General features: G+C 61.9%; 5 protein-coding genes across 7 annotated transcripts; all 5 read right to left on the reverse strand.

The window, feature by feature from the left end:
• Positions 1-141: 141 nt before the first annotated feature.
• On the reverse strand, positions 142-1,818 carry ABB37_08478 (hypothetical protein; the record flags this gene model as incomplete). Its single annotated transcript, XM_015807505.1, has 1 exon — positions 142-1,818. One exon carries the CDS (start codon positions 1,816-1,818, stop codon positions 142-144), a length of 1,677 nt encoding a protein of 558 aa, XP_015654044.1.
• A 775-nt stretch (positions 1,819-2,593) lies between these two features.
• ABB37_08479 (hypothetical protein) lies at positions 2,594-3,071 on the reverse strand (the record flags this gene model as incomplete). 2 transcript variants are annotated; one of them, XM_015807507.1, is made up of 1 exon in its annotated part: positions 2,594-3,071. In XM_015807507.1, the coding sequence occupies exon 1, from the start codon at positions 2,987-2,989 to the stop codon at positions 2,594-2,596; it is 396 nt and encodes a 131-aa protein (XP_015654046.1). In that variant the 5' UTR covers positions 2,990-3,071. The 2 variants fall into 2 exon arrangements, with proteins under 2 accessions (XP_015654046.1, XP_015654045.1); XM_015807506.1 differs by having other exon boundaries at positions 2,594-3,049.
• A 499-nt stretch (positions 3,072-3,570) lies between these two features.
• Positions 3,571-6,484, reverse strand: ABB37_08480 (hypothetical protein; the record flags this gene model as incomplete). The annotated part of the gene is made up of 1 exon (XM_015807508.1): positions 3,571-6,484. Exon 1 carries the CDS (start codon positions 6,184-6,186, stop codon positions 3,571-3,573), a length of 2,616 nt encoding a protein of 871 aa, XP_015654047.1. The 5' UTR covers positions 6,187-6,484.
• A 550-nt stretch (positions 6,485-7,034) lies between these two features.
• ABB37_08481 (hypothetical protein) lies at positions 7,035-11,963 on the reverse strand (the record flags this gene model as incomplete). Of its 2 annotated transcripts, none has more annotated exons than XM_015807510.1 (1): positions 7,035-11,963. In XM_015807510.1, exon 1 carries the CDS (start codon positions 11,649-11,651, stop codon positions 7,035-7,037), a length of 4,617 nt encoding a protein of 1,538 aa, XP_015654049.1. In that variant the 5' UTR covers positions 11,652-11,963. The 2 variants fall into 2 exon arrangements, with proteins under 2 accessions (XP_015654049.1, XP_015654048.1); XM_015807509.1 differs by having other exon boundaries at positions 7,035-11,954.
• Positions 11,964-12,392: 429 nt separating this feature from the next.
• ABB37_08482 (hypothetical protein) lies at positions 12,393-12,963 on the reverse strand (the record flags this gene model as incomplete). The annotated part of the gene is made up of 1 exon (XM_015807511.1): positions 12,393-12,963. Exon 1 carries the CDS (start codon positions 12,759-12,761, stop codon positions 12,393-12,395), a length of 369 nt encoding a protein of 122 aa, XP_015654050.1. The 5' UTR covers positions 12,762-12,963.
• Positions 12,964-13,306: the final 343 nt, after the last annotated feature.

Below are 13,306 nucleotides of genomic sequence, written 5' to 3' on the forward strand. Positions count from 1 at the left end.
ACACACACACACACACGTACGAGACCACTGCTGTGCGCGCTGCGCTCACGGCTACCCCCCCCCCCCTCTCCCCTTCCTCCCCTGTTCCACCCGCCTTAGGCAAAATCGCGCAGCTCCAGCGCCCTCTCTTTGATCGCCTTGTCACGGGGGGGTCGACGCCGCTTTCCTCGCCTCGCCTCGTCCGCGGCCGCCGCTGCGGTGGTGGTGGCCCGCCTCCTCCGCCTCGTACGCCGACGACACGAACGACGACGCGTTGCTGTCGGTGCTGGCGGCGGCGGACGGTCGGGAGGAGGAGCTGCGACTGCCGTGGATTTCGTTGTACATACGCAGTGCCTCTGCATCGCCGCAGGACGGGCCGATGGAGCCGAGGTTGCACACGTGGCCGCCGCGTGGGGCCTGCGGCCGTGAGGAGTCGGCCAGGTTTGCATACGACCCGGTGTGTCCGTTGGGGTGGTTTGCATCCGCACCGCCCTGCGCCTCCTCTGCATTTAGCTCCCCCTCCCCTTCCTCGTCCTCGTCCTCGTCGTCGTTCGAGGACATGATGGAGGGCAGCAGATGCGAGTGTTGCACAGAGGGTACGAGGCCGCTGGAGACGTGCGCCATCGTCGGTGGCCGGTCGAGGTCCACCTCACCCACCACCACCACCGCCTCTGCCGGCGCCATGTCGTCTGGCTGCACGTACGGGGACACGGCAGCGTCGGCGTCGATGTCCGCGTGCGAGGAGCGAGAGGGGCTGGAGCGCGTTGGCGTGAAGGAGCGACAGAGCGTCGCCGCGCGCTCTGCCGCTTCACGCGTGCCGTCGTGCAGCGCCACCGTCAGCAGCGCGAGGCGTCGTTCGTCCTCGTCGCTGTCGTTGCCGACCGCCGTGACGTTGGTCGTGGTGGGGAGAACGCGGTGCAGCGGTGGGGGCTTCTCGGGACTGTGCCCGCGCCGTGGGGACCGTTGCTCTGCCTGACAATCGGCCTCGTCGTCGTTGTCGTGCGATATCTGGTAGTTTCCGCCGCTACGTTCAGCCGCTGATGTCTGCGTCGTGCGCACTGGCGTCGTGACGAAAGCTGCTTGTTGGAGGTTGGAGGTGGTGGTGGTCGGTGTTGCCCTCGCTTGTGAAGATACGGTGGGTTCGGGTTCTGCCGGAGACGCACAGGCTGCGTCGCTGAGGGGCCTCGACGTCGTGCGACCTCTTCCGTTCCCCGCCACAGCAGCCGCATTCAGAAACGCGGCGCCGGCAGCGTGCGGATCGGCGTGGTGCTCCGTCGAGGACGAGGAGGTGGGGTGCGCCGCCAGTGCGGCGGCGGCGGTGTTGATCGCCATCGTGCGCGGCGGCACACACAGAGAGCGCAGGACGGCTGCCCACGCGTGCGTTAGCGCGGCGGTCGTTGTGCACGGCATGGGTGAGACGGGCACGACGAAGTAGGAGGACTCTGCATTCGGCGACGCTTCATTCTCTCTCGGCGCGTCGATGGAGAGGAGCGTTGTGGGGAGCATGATACGGAGCGCGCTGTCGCCGCTGTTTGTTGGGGATACAACGACATCGATGCTGCATCCTCGCACGAGGGGGATGTCCAGCGAGGGCGAAGAACAAGAGCCCACGTCCGCATGCTCTTCATCCGGCTGACCGCAGTCGTTTGTGAGGCGCAGGCGCCGAGTCGGTGTGAGGCATAGCTGCAGACACGCACGATAACGCAGACCCAGGATGTCGTCGACGAGCCACACCGGCTGTGGGTGCTGCAGCGAGCGTAGGGCGTGCTGGTGGACAAAGTAGTCCTCCAGCGTGAATTCCTCGTCGCGGCGTCGCTGCTGCTGTCCGCCGTCTGACATAATGAAGAATTAGAATAACGAAAGAAAATATGCGGTGAAAGATTTGTGTATAGAAAAATCCAAACAAGTCGGCGTGTGCGTTGGGGAGTGCTGTTTAGGTCTGCTTCTGGACACACACACACACACACACACACACACACACGTCACGCTCGACGATCGTGCAGCAAGTAGAAACAGCCGCGACAGCGTTTTTAATCGCAGTCGTAGTAAGAGAGAAAGCTCACTTCAAGGTGTTCGGCATTCCCACAAGCAGACAAGAAAGAGAGGAGCGCTTGAATGCTTCTTCTTTCTTTCGTTTTGTCGGTCCACTTGTTTGACGCGCACCACCACACAAACACACCAACACTGCGTTGTAGAGCTTTCGCAAATACAATGGGAAGTTAGGAAAGCGAAGGGAAGAGAGAGAGAGAGGCGAGTGACCGCCGGAGTTCATTAAGAGAAATAGGGACGGCAGACACTCAAACCAAGTAACTCCACCGCCTTGCTGAGGCTCTCACACAGAAGCGTACGCCAGAGCTACACCTTTGGCTTTCGGGTTAAAAGAGGTAGATCGCTCTCCGGGTGCGAACAAATACGTTTGGCCCTCCTCTTGCTTCTCGCCGGTCGCCTGTGCAAACAGCTCAAATGAAAACGGCAAAGCTGCGAAACGAGAGATGCAGGTATCGCCGATTTCGTTTTCATCAACGCCATGCGCTTCTCAGAGAACTTGAAAATAGCTGGACCACCGCAGCCACACACACACACACAGCAACGACCCCGCCCCCCCCCTCCTTCGTCACTGCAGGCTTGAATAGGACCCACCCATCGTCGTCAAGAACTCATCGGATACGTAGGGCAGCATGCTGTACAGCAGACTCATGCGGTCCCGAACCACTCGGCCCGACATACCCATCTGCACCTCCGTGACGCCGGTCGCCGCCTCGGCCCACGCAGACGCGGACGATGCAGCGAGCACATCCGCAAAGCGGTTCGTCTCTAAAACGATGCGAATCGCACTGGACAGCTGCTCGTCTGTCAAGGTGGCCCGCACTCGCTTGATGTCCTCCGGCGTGGTGCGGCTGATGTCGTCCTTGGTGACGCGGATCATGCGCTGCTCGAGTGGGGCGGTAGAGCTGCTCGTCGCGGATGCCGTGGAGGCGGTGGGAGAGGACGCGGCAAAGGGCCACACCATCGTGTGTATTGTGCCGGTCTACAATATATTTGCGACGCTTGTAGCTGAGACGACTCCCGCTGGTGCGTGCAGAACGCAGCGCTTTGTGAGACGCGTGGGCGCGTGGAGAGGCGGTGTGAGGAGACAATAGAGTGGGGGGGGGGGGGGAAGAGAAAGGCAAACTTCTATATATGCGTGTGTATATTCTAGCGCCGTTGAGTGAAGGAGCAGCTGTCTCGCCAACGAGATCCGGCCCTTCTTGAAGAGGAGCGGCAGACCCAAAAGGTTCCATCTTCATCTCCTGTGCGGGTTGTCTTCGTCTCTCCTTTTACGCGCGCACACACACAAGCTTCTTAACGACGAGGCAAGAATTCACCTACGACCAGTGAAAGAATTCCGTTGCAGCGTTGCACCTCGATGCACTCTCGAGCACGACACACCAGTGCCGTTGATTCGCAAACGTCGACAGCCGACGCGCACCGGACACCAAAAAAGAGCCAAACAAAAGGAATAATAACAACAATCTGCGCTGCGGCGAGGCAGCAGGGAGGCAGTCCAGCATTGAGGTACGGGCGGCTGGGCTCCGCGTGTGTATTTCCGGCTCACTGCGTACCACCGCGCCGCTGCCTCTCCACGTCAGCGTCGTCGTCGTTGTCGCGGTCTTCGCCGCTCGCCACGCTGTACCACTCCTGCGCCTCCACATCCTCGGCCTCTTCGTCATCGTAGTCGTACCAGTCCAGTTCCCCAGCCGCGTCGCCCGCCATGATGTTGTTATTGGGATGGTGGTGCTGGCGGTTTCCACGCAGCGCGTCGAGCCCACCTGCCTCTTCTCCGACTGGACGGCCCCTTCGCAGACGCTCGCCGAGTTCTTCTTCGAGTTGCTGCAGGTACCGCTGCGTCGCCTCGTCCTCGACGCCGTCTTCGATGTTCTGCCGCACCATGCGCAGCAACTCCTGCGCCATGGCCGGGTCGACGCGCAGCATATCACCGCCGTCGCCTTCCCCGTCACCACCACCCATCCCGAGGTCCGCAGCGTCGGGTCGCAGCAGATCTGCCGGGATCGGCGCCACGCTGACGCCCAACACGGCCTCCTGGGTGAGGTCGAGGTACGCGTAGGGGTCCAACAGGGGCGAGTTGCGAGTGAGGGGCGAGGCGGGGATGTCCGTGCCGGACGCTGTCTTGGACTCGTACACCAACGACCGTACTGCCGCCCGCAGCAGCGAGATGCACTCCGTCAGCTTCCACAGTTCCTCGTGCCGTGCGACGAAAAGCTCGGCGAGGCGTCGCTGCTGAAGCGCCTCGTCGCTGATCTCCTCCGCCGCCCTCGTCAAGACGCCATCGAACCACACAGAGCAGTCGGCGACGGGTAGCACGTCGTCATCGCTGGTGCTCGTGCCGCCGCCGCTGGCCCCACCACACACCACCTCCACACCGCCCAGCGCCTTCACGAGACACACCGCGGCGTGGGGGAAGCGGGTGAGGGCGAAGGTGAGCAGTTCCACTGCAGCCGGGGTGGAGGCGAGGACCTCGCGTTGCGCGTCGGTGATGCCACGAAGCACCTTCGAAGGACGACCGTTGCCTCCGCCACCGTCGCCGCCGCCCTGCCGTCTCTCCTCTCGCTCGATAAAGTGCTTCGCCAATGCCCAGCTAAACGCGTAGTTCGGCAGTGCCTTGATGGAGCGCTCCAGCGAGATGTCCTGCGTGTTGCCGGCGGACGTGCGCACCCGATGCCGCATCTCTAGCAGCCACATCCACCGCTTTGCCCGCAGGGCGGTGTAGTCCAGAAGCAGCAGCATCCCGCACGGGTCGCGCTCGTCGAGCGAGAGCACGCACCGCGTACGTTCGAAAGCGGTCCGCAGGCAGCCCCGTTTCAGCGCCGCGTGCACGCCACGCTGCAGGACCTGAAAGATGAGCGCGTTGCCGCCCCGCGTCACCGGCAGCCGGCGCTGCGCCCACGTCCCGGACAGCGCAACGCGTCGCAGGATCACACCAACTTGGTAGAGTGCGACGTCGAGCAGCTCCCCGGCAAACGCGCTCTCCCCCGTTGCCTCCATCGCGTAGACGCACTGCAGCAGCGTGGGGATGTGGTAAACCTTGTTCCGTGCCAGACACTCCACGAGGTCCTGCACACCGCCCATGCGGTCCTGACACGCCCCGAGCTGCGCCAGTGCACGCTGGAATGCGTTGGAATCACAGTTCAGCGTGTACTCGCGCCTCGTCCTCCTCTGCGTGCCGCGGCCTTCCTCCGTCGTCAGGTACACCCCGAGGGAGTCGTACGGGATCCAGCGAAGGCGGTTGGGTGTCGCGAAGGCGCTGCGCATGAAGTTCACGTGCATGTGATGCGCAGGGAAGAAGGAGACGCTGCCGGTGTCGCGGACTCTGCCGTCGGCGCGGCGGTGCGGCGTGCGGCCGTCCCCGACGTCCTCGACAGCGTCGGCGCCAAACATGCGAATTCGCTCGAGTCGCGTGTCCAGCTGCTGCGCGTCGCAGGCCATCACGAAGTACTGCAGAGAACTCGTAGCATCGCCCGTGGCGTTGGCTTCGGCGTGTGAGTGGGTGTGCGGCGGTGCGGCGTTGGTGGTGTTGGGCGACCCCGGTGCGCTACTGCTGTAGTTGCAGTTGAGCTCGCCTTCCACCGCCTTTGCGGCGTTGTGGGAGTCGGCCTGGTTGGCGAGGACGGCGTCCAGCAGCGCATCCTCCTCCGCTTGTTTCTGTCGCCGCTGTTGCTGCCGCAGCTTCCGCCGCTCCTCCTTCTTGCGGTTCTTCTCCTCCTCGGCCTCCTCGTCGGCGCGTGCGTTTTTCTTCTTGTGGGTGGTGCTGTCCTTTGTGGCTGGCGCTGCGTTGATGTTCACCTCATCATCCTCCCCCACCTCTTCCCAATCATCTGCGGTCGGAGAACTGGAGCTGGCTGCCGCCCCTGCTGCTGCTGGCTCCTGTGATGGGTACTTCTCGGACTTCTTCGATTTCTTTGTTTGGCCGCTGGTAGAAGAAACGGGGTCGGATGACGACTTCGCAGCGGGTGCCTCCTTCCCCTCCGCCTTCTCCTCCGCCTTTTCCTTCTTCGCTTTCTTTTTGTCGTGGTGCCGATGCGCGGGCTTGGTCGGCTGCGTGGTGCTCGGCACCGCCCACTCGTCTGCCTCCTCCTCCTCCTCCGCGGCGTCGAGACCGGTAGCGCGGCTCACCAAGTCCTGCAGCCGGCGCATCTGGCGCGACGACATGTTTATGTCGGTGTTGGTGCCTTCGTCTGCGTACTCCGCCACGGCCGATGATCCACCACGGGTTGAAATGGGAGGGAGGGAGAAACGGAGTTGACGCACTGTGAAAAGGCGTACAGGCAGAGAAGCGACGGCAATGTATATAGAAAAGATAATAATAATGTAGATGATGACCACCGGGAATGACCGGCGATGCCTCCAACTCCTACCGCAAAAAAACAAAAAGACGAAGAAAGAGAGGGCGATTGAATACCCGCTTGTCACGCAGCCTTGTTCCGGTGTGTGTTTTGGATCTCTGCACTGCCAGCACCGTTCCGCACCGTCGCCACCATCCGCAGAAAGAGAGCAGAGAGCAGCAACAGGCAAAGAGGCCGAGGAACACAAGCGAAAAGGGGGAGGGGGGTGGCGCGATATGTAGAAGAAGGTTTTTTATTTGAGGAAAATCAAAAGCCGGTGCGGGACACACACTCACACACGCACACACGCGCTGGTTTACGCCGCTTGTTTGCTTTTGTCTCTCCTACGTCTTCTCGACTTACGCGGCTTGAATTGAACGGGTTATTCTGGCGAAGGCCATCGCGGATCCCGCGGCCGCTGCTCCGCCGCCGCCGCCGCACCGCGGCCAGCAACGTCTGCCTCACCCGCTGCACCGCCGAGTCCCAGAAAAGAAATCAAAAGGTGGGTGTTGCTTTGCATCGCGCGCTAGAAAATGTCGTACAAGTCTATTAAAACCGCTCACGCAGCATCGAGCAGGTGCTCCACCGTGCCCGCAGGTTTACGCAGAAAGAGCAAAAGAAAGCAAAATCATTTGTATGGGGGGGGGGAAGGAGGAGACAACACAACTCTTATGATCAGTGGTCGTGCGTGACGGGCCTCGCACGCAGCGAGGGCGGCCGCGCCGGCGACCCGCTTCCGTCCACGTCCCCACGTGTCGCGCTGGACGAGTACGCCGAGAGGCCGTCTTCCGTCGAGGCGGACCGCCGTACCTCACTCCACACCTTCGCTGCTGCTGTCGCCGTCTCCTTCATAGGCGGGCTCGCAGATGGTGACCGGAGCCCCTGCGACGGAGTCCAGGGAGAGACGTTGTAGACGTGCTCCGTCGCAGGGCTGTGGACTGTGGAGGCGGCGAGCTCGCGCCCTCGACGTGAAGGGTCATACGCCGGTTGCCGTTGTGAGGGAGAAGGCGAAGAAGAAAAAGAATTGCGGCGCCTTTTGCTTATCGCAGTCGGTGTTTCCGCTGCGCCGCTGTGGATCGTGGTCATACGCTGCGCGTCACGGGAGGTACTCCTCGAGCCAAGCGAAGGGAGAGGAAGGTGCGGTGGGGTGACCCTTGTGGAGTCGCGAGGCGTAGCGAAGGGTACAGCCGTGTTGCGGTGGTCCAACAGTCGCACCTCCTCCCCCGCAAAGGGAGTAGGCAAAGGGTTTCGGTTTTGGGCTTCGAGGCCCGCCGTGGCGCCAAACCAGGCTGCGGCGGGTGCAGCATCGTTCTCCGGTATCGGGATACCTCCTCGTGCGGAATGCGTTGTGGACTGCGAAGAAGGCAGAGCTGGGGCGGGAGAAGAGCCATGACGCGTCAACGCACGCAGCCGCACCAGCTCCAGCGCTACGCCCTGCACCGCCGTCACGACGTACTGTCGCAGCCGGGCGAGCTGCGCTGACGAGGCGTCCGCACAGGTCTCTGCTGCTGCTGCGGTGGAAGAAGGTGACCTAGTTCCACGCAGGGTTGGCGTCGCAGCGGCGGCGGTGGTGCTGCTGCAATGACGCGCCGCGCTCGACGGAGTACGCGCGATTCGGCGTTGCTGTTGCCGGAGCCGCGTGCGCACCATGGCTGCCACAGCCCTGTCGTCCTCCTCCACCACAATCTCCTCTATCATCGGTTCATCGAGCTCGAAGAGCTTCTTCTCCGTGGGCGACACATCCACCACCGCACCACCGCTGTAGCCGCTGCTGCTGCTGCTGGCGCGTCGCGCGTCGGTGGTCGGCGCTGGTATGGCGCCGTCGTCGTTCGTCTTCTTCTCCTGCCACGCAAACGGCGGTGCGTCCACGATGCTGGCGATCGTCCGCAACGTGGTCGATTCAAGTTCAGTGTGCAGCGCAGCCGCCGACTCCAGTGCCGCGCCGCGCTGACTTCGCACCGCCATCTCCTCCTTCAGACCTTCGATCCTGTTCTGCAAGGCGGACACGGTAGACTGCAAACGTACGCGCTCCGCCTCCCATGCGCCTTCCGCGACACGGAGTTGCGCGACGGCAGTCCGTAGACCCGACAACTCTGAGCTACGCACCCGCCCGTCGTGCTCCTCCTTCAGCTGTTGCGTGGCTTCCTGCGCGCGGAAGATCTGCAGTTGACTCAGTGTCGCCTTGTGATTGTCCTTCAGCACCGCGAGCTCGTCGGTCAGTGCCGCCTGCGCCGCCGTGCACTGGGTCACCTGCGCTGCAAGATGCGTTGACTTTCCTTGCTCCTTTTCAAGCGCCGCCTCGGCGGACTTCTTCGCTGCGGCGAGCTCCTCCAGTTCGTGCTGGGTGCTTTCCAGCGTCGCTTTCACCTCCGTCAACGCCGCCTCCGCCGCTGTACACCTCTCCGCCGTCGCTGCGCCCCTTCGCTGTGCCTCGGCCAGCTGCTCCTCCAGCTCCTGCTTCACCAGCTCTAGCGTTTCCTTCTCCGTGGTGCAGCGCAGCCGTTCCTTTTCAAGATGCAGCACCTCGCGTCGCGCGCCCTGCACGTCGTCTTCCCACTTCTTCATGGACAGCGAGCGCCACTGACACTCCGCCTGCGCCTCACTGAGTTGGGACTTGAGGTAGCGGCACGCCTGCTCAAGCTTCTGCACGATGTCGTGCCGCTGCTGTGGGGTGTAGTGGGCACTGTTGCTGTTCAATGGAGACGCGCTACCAGAAATGCGGCGCTTCCCATCCACGTCCGCAGAGGCCGTTCTAGGCGCCGTTGATGTGCTGCTGTGCGACCTCGAAGTGGCAGGCGAGGTGTTCCGCTGCTGCCTTCGACGCTGCTGCTGTCGTTTGGCGAGTTCCGTCACCTGTCGTCGAAGCTCACGAGCAACGATGTGCGTCCGTGCCACGTCGTGATGCAGCAGCCGCGAAAGGCGCTTCACCGAGAGCGTCCCTCCGTCGCCAGCCGCAGAGGCGGTTTTCGATTTCCTCGCCTTGGCGATGATCGCGGTAGCCGCTGTTGCTGCCGCTGCTGCCGTGGTCGTCGTGATGGTGCGTGCTTGCCTGGGCGTGGAAGAAGGTGTCTCGACATCGCCGTGGCCGTCGTGATCGTCATCGTCGACGTCGCTTCGGTCGCTGTCTCGGCTCGCCGCAGACACCAACGAGGTGGTCGTCGCCTCTACGTCAGAGACGGTCGAGTAGTTGCTGTCGTCTTCATACACCAAGGTGTCGTCCGGAGCCGGCGTGCGGGCCGCCGGGTGGCCACCACTGCCATGGACATCCCCAGCATCGCTGCCGTCGGTATTTCCATTTGACAGGTTGCCACGCGGTGCAGCATCCGCAGCAAGATGCTTCACTTCTTCTACGAGATCCTCTAACGACTTAAGCACCTGCGCCTGCTCACTCGCAGACCGCGACAGCGTCCGACGCGCGTCACCGACCTCATTTCTCAAGGCATCTTTCTGTCGCTCCACGAAGCTAAGTCGGTGCATTCGCTTGCGGACATCAGCTGTTTGCTTCTGCGCCAACGCACGCATGCTGGCGAGCTCTGCTGCTATCTTCTCCTTTTCCTCCTGCAAGAGGCGTACGTCGTCCGCGTGGTCGCGATTCGCAGCGGTGGCCTCCGCAAGTTGATCCTGCAGGTGTGCGATGGCGTCGTCGCGCTCGCGCAGTGCTGCCTCCATCGTTGACATGTTCTGCCCGAGCCGCAGCACGCGTTGGTGGATCTCGGCATACTCGTCTTCCGCCTTCGTGTCGCGTTGCGAAGAGCGTTGTCGCAGTGCGCTCAGCTCCTTGTCCTGCTGTTCCATCTGTCGTATCAGTTCGGTGTTTCGGTCGTCCCTCTCTTGCAGGTCGCCGCGCAGCTGACTCAGCTGGGCTTCTAAGGTGGCGTGCCGTCTCTCGTAGCGTCGACGCGTCGCCTCCCACTCGGCGGACTCGCTTTGCAGCTGCGCCCGTTGATCCTCCTGCGCGTCTCGTGCGTGGTACAGCTCCACCTCCAGCCGCTTCATGGACTCGCGCTGTGCCTGCTGCGCCTGCCGTGCGTTCTGCAGCGCTTCTTCGAAGCCGTTACGCGCCGTCGTGACCGCAGCCAACTTCTCCTGCAGCTGCGTGTTGTCGCTGCACACGCCGTTGTAGGCGGCAACGAGCGCCTCGTAACGCGTCGCCTGCGCCTCCACCTCGTCGCTCACCTGTCGCAGCACCGCTTCCTCTTCCGCATCCCGCTCCTTCTCGTAGCGGCGGAGGGCAGCGGCGATGCGCCGCTCCACCTCTGTCGTGGGGATGGCGGCGCTGCTCGTCGACGCATGAGCCTCAACTCTGGCGACGGCAACATCATCGCCACCATCACCGTCGTTTGACCTCCTGCGAAGAGCGGAAGTGCGGAAACGCCGTTCCTCTTCCTCCGTCTCGACCCTCGTGCTGTCTTCATCATTATCCCCCTCGCTGCTGTCGTCCATGAAGGAGGTGTCGGCAGCAGCCATGATAGGAGACCCCCCATCGTCCACATCCTCACAGTTCTGCGGTATCTGTTTTTGCGGCTGCTGCTGACGTGCCGCCTCCACGTCCGAGAATAAACTGCGTGACGGTGACGCAGGGGCCGCCGCGGGGGCGGCGAACGGCGTTGAAGACGATGCGCCAGGTGCCCTCGACCGGTCCTTGAGCCTCGCGTTTCGTGTTGACCTAGACGGGTGCGTACCATCCACATCGTCGTTGTCGTACGACACTGCTGACGCTGCATGTGTGTTGTGGGGCTTCGACGATGATCTCCGCGACGGCTGAGGACGTTCCTCGCGCCGCGAGACCGACGATGGTGAAGACGCCCTGGCCGCTTTGCCTTGTGGAGACAGAAAAGCCAGCGCGCTCGGTTCTTCCCTGTGCGCTGGCGTCGGCAGCGTCTTTGATGACGATGCGGCGGTGATGCCGCTGCTGCTGTTGCGTGTCTGCGTGGCGGAGGAGGAGGCGAAAGAAGTGGTGGGGGCTGCCGGTGGAACGTGCGGTACGGTGCTCGAGGACAGGGGGTGGCCCCGTGCGTTGTACCCCGGTGGAGCTCTCGTGTACGTAACCGAGAAGGGAGAAGTCGAGGAGGCCGCGGCGGCGGGTCGCTTCGCAGAGGCGGACTGAAAGCGAGCACTTGAGGTGGCGCTGCTGATGCCGTTGCCTGCGCGCCCTGGCAGTTCCGGCGTGGCCGTGTCCATCAGTGTCTCCAAGGCGGAGCGGACGACGCGCCGGCCGGAGCTGCTGCCGGCTCGCTGCGTCGCTGCTGCATGGGTGGTGCTCGCGCGGCTTGGAGTCGTGAAGGCCGACATGGGTGCTACACACCAAGAACGACTCAGACTATTAATAGCACCAACAGAATAAAAAAGAGAAAACACAAATGGTTGTGCGGATATGAAATGAAGAAAGGAATTCTATGCGCCAAGGAAGGGGCGGCGTGTCAGGAGGAGTTGGGTGTGGGGTGGTGGGGTTCTACACCGTCTATCTATGAAAACGCATATGATGCGTTACGTGTGTTTATGTGGGTTCTTTAAGCTGCCGCGGCAGCGTTCTTAATTCCTTTTGAACGACGTCAGCCGCAGAGAACACGGCAGTGCTGTTGACGGTACACCACCTGCGCGCTCTTCGCACTCGACAGGAGAGGAAGAAGACAGAAGAGAGAGAGAGGTGGATGGGGAGCTGAAGCGATAAAGCATAGCGCTCGTTGTCGAAGGGGCAGCACGGAGAACACGGGGTTGGCTGGTATTGAGACTTCCCTTTGCAACGCCAACGCCGTTGCGGGCTGAAGGACAGAACACTATAGCAAGTGCACCAACAAAAAGCACAACGTTCATGCCGATGCACGATGAAGCCCCTTCGCATCTTGGTGGGTCAGCATTTTCTCTTTCCCTTCTTTCTTCCAAGACGCAAACTGACGCGGGAGTGTATGCTTCCAGAGCAGAGATACCTAGAAACAAAAGAATACCAGGGGGCAAATACAAGTACATAGCAGGCGACCACATGTTGCCAAGCAACGCAGCAAGCGGCGCGAAAGAGAGGCGACAACGTGTCGCTCATCCCGCGACATCTCCGCCCGTCTGCTGCTTCAGCTGTGCACGCGCGAGCGCGGAGGAGGGGTGGTGGCGGCGAAGGATGTTGTTCACGTTCCGCACGTACTCCTCCTCTACGTAGGCGCGTCGCGCGTTCTCCTCGCTCATCACCGACTGCCGCTCCTCCTCCATCGCACGGCGGCTCAGCAGCCACTCCTTCTTGAACTGCGCGACGTACAGCAGCTGATCGTCTAACTCGGCCGACATCATGTCGATCACTTTCAAGCGCGTTTTGGCCTCGCGCCGCTCGCACTCCAGGCGCACCACCCGCTCTGTTTTCATGAAGTGCTGAAGCGCCACTTCCCCGACCAGTTGTTTTGCGCGTGAGGACATCGAAAGAAGAAAGAAAAAAAGTTTTTTTTGTGTGTTTATTTGTGTGTACGCGCAGAAGAACTGCAAAGAGCCGAAAAACAGGCCTTTTGTTGTTCTCCGCTGCCGTCAGTTTGTTGGAGAGATGTGGGTGCGCTGCGTCCGTTTGCTGCGACGATAGCGGTGGCGACCTGCACGGACGAGCTGAGCAGCAAAATGACAGAACTTTCCAGTAGAAACAAAAAAAAGGAAGAGCACCAGACCACAGAAGAGAGCGCGACGTAAAGCAAGAAGACTCCATTACTATTACTATTATTTTGAATAGTTGCACACGGGAGCGCAATAGCGAGGGGGGAGAACAGCATACGAGCCTTCCGCTGAGGAGCAGCGTGGGACACCGCCGTTGCTCGCCGCAGCGGTGCGCCGTTTTCGAGCAAGTTTGTGAAAGGAAGCAAATCACTTCTGACGCGGTTGTCGCAGCCGCAATCGGGTTCCTGTTGCTGCGATGGTTGCAGAAAAGCACTTGAGATAAGGGAGCGGAGAGAGGCGGGCAGTAGTAAGTCGCCGGT

The sequence above is a fragment of the Leptomonas pyrrhocoris genome (genome assembly GCF_001293395.1).
Source record: "Leptomonas pyrrhocoris isolate H10 chromosome Unknown, whole genome shotgun sequence".
Lineage (NCBI taxonomy): Eukaryota > Euglenozoa > Kinetoplastea > Trypanosomatida > Trypanosomatidae > Leptomonas > Leptomonas pyrrhocoris.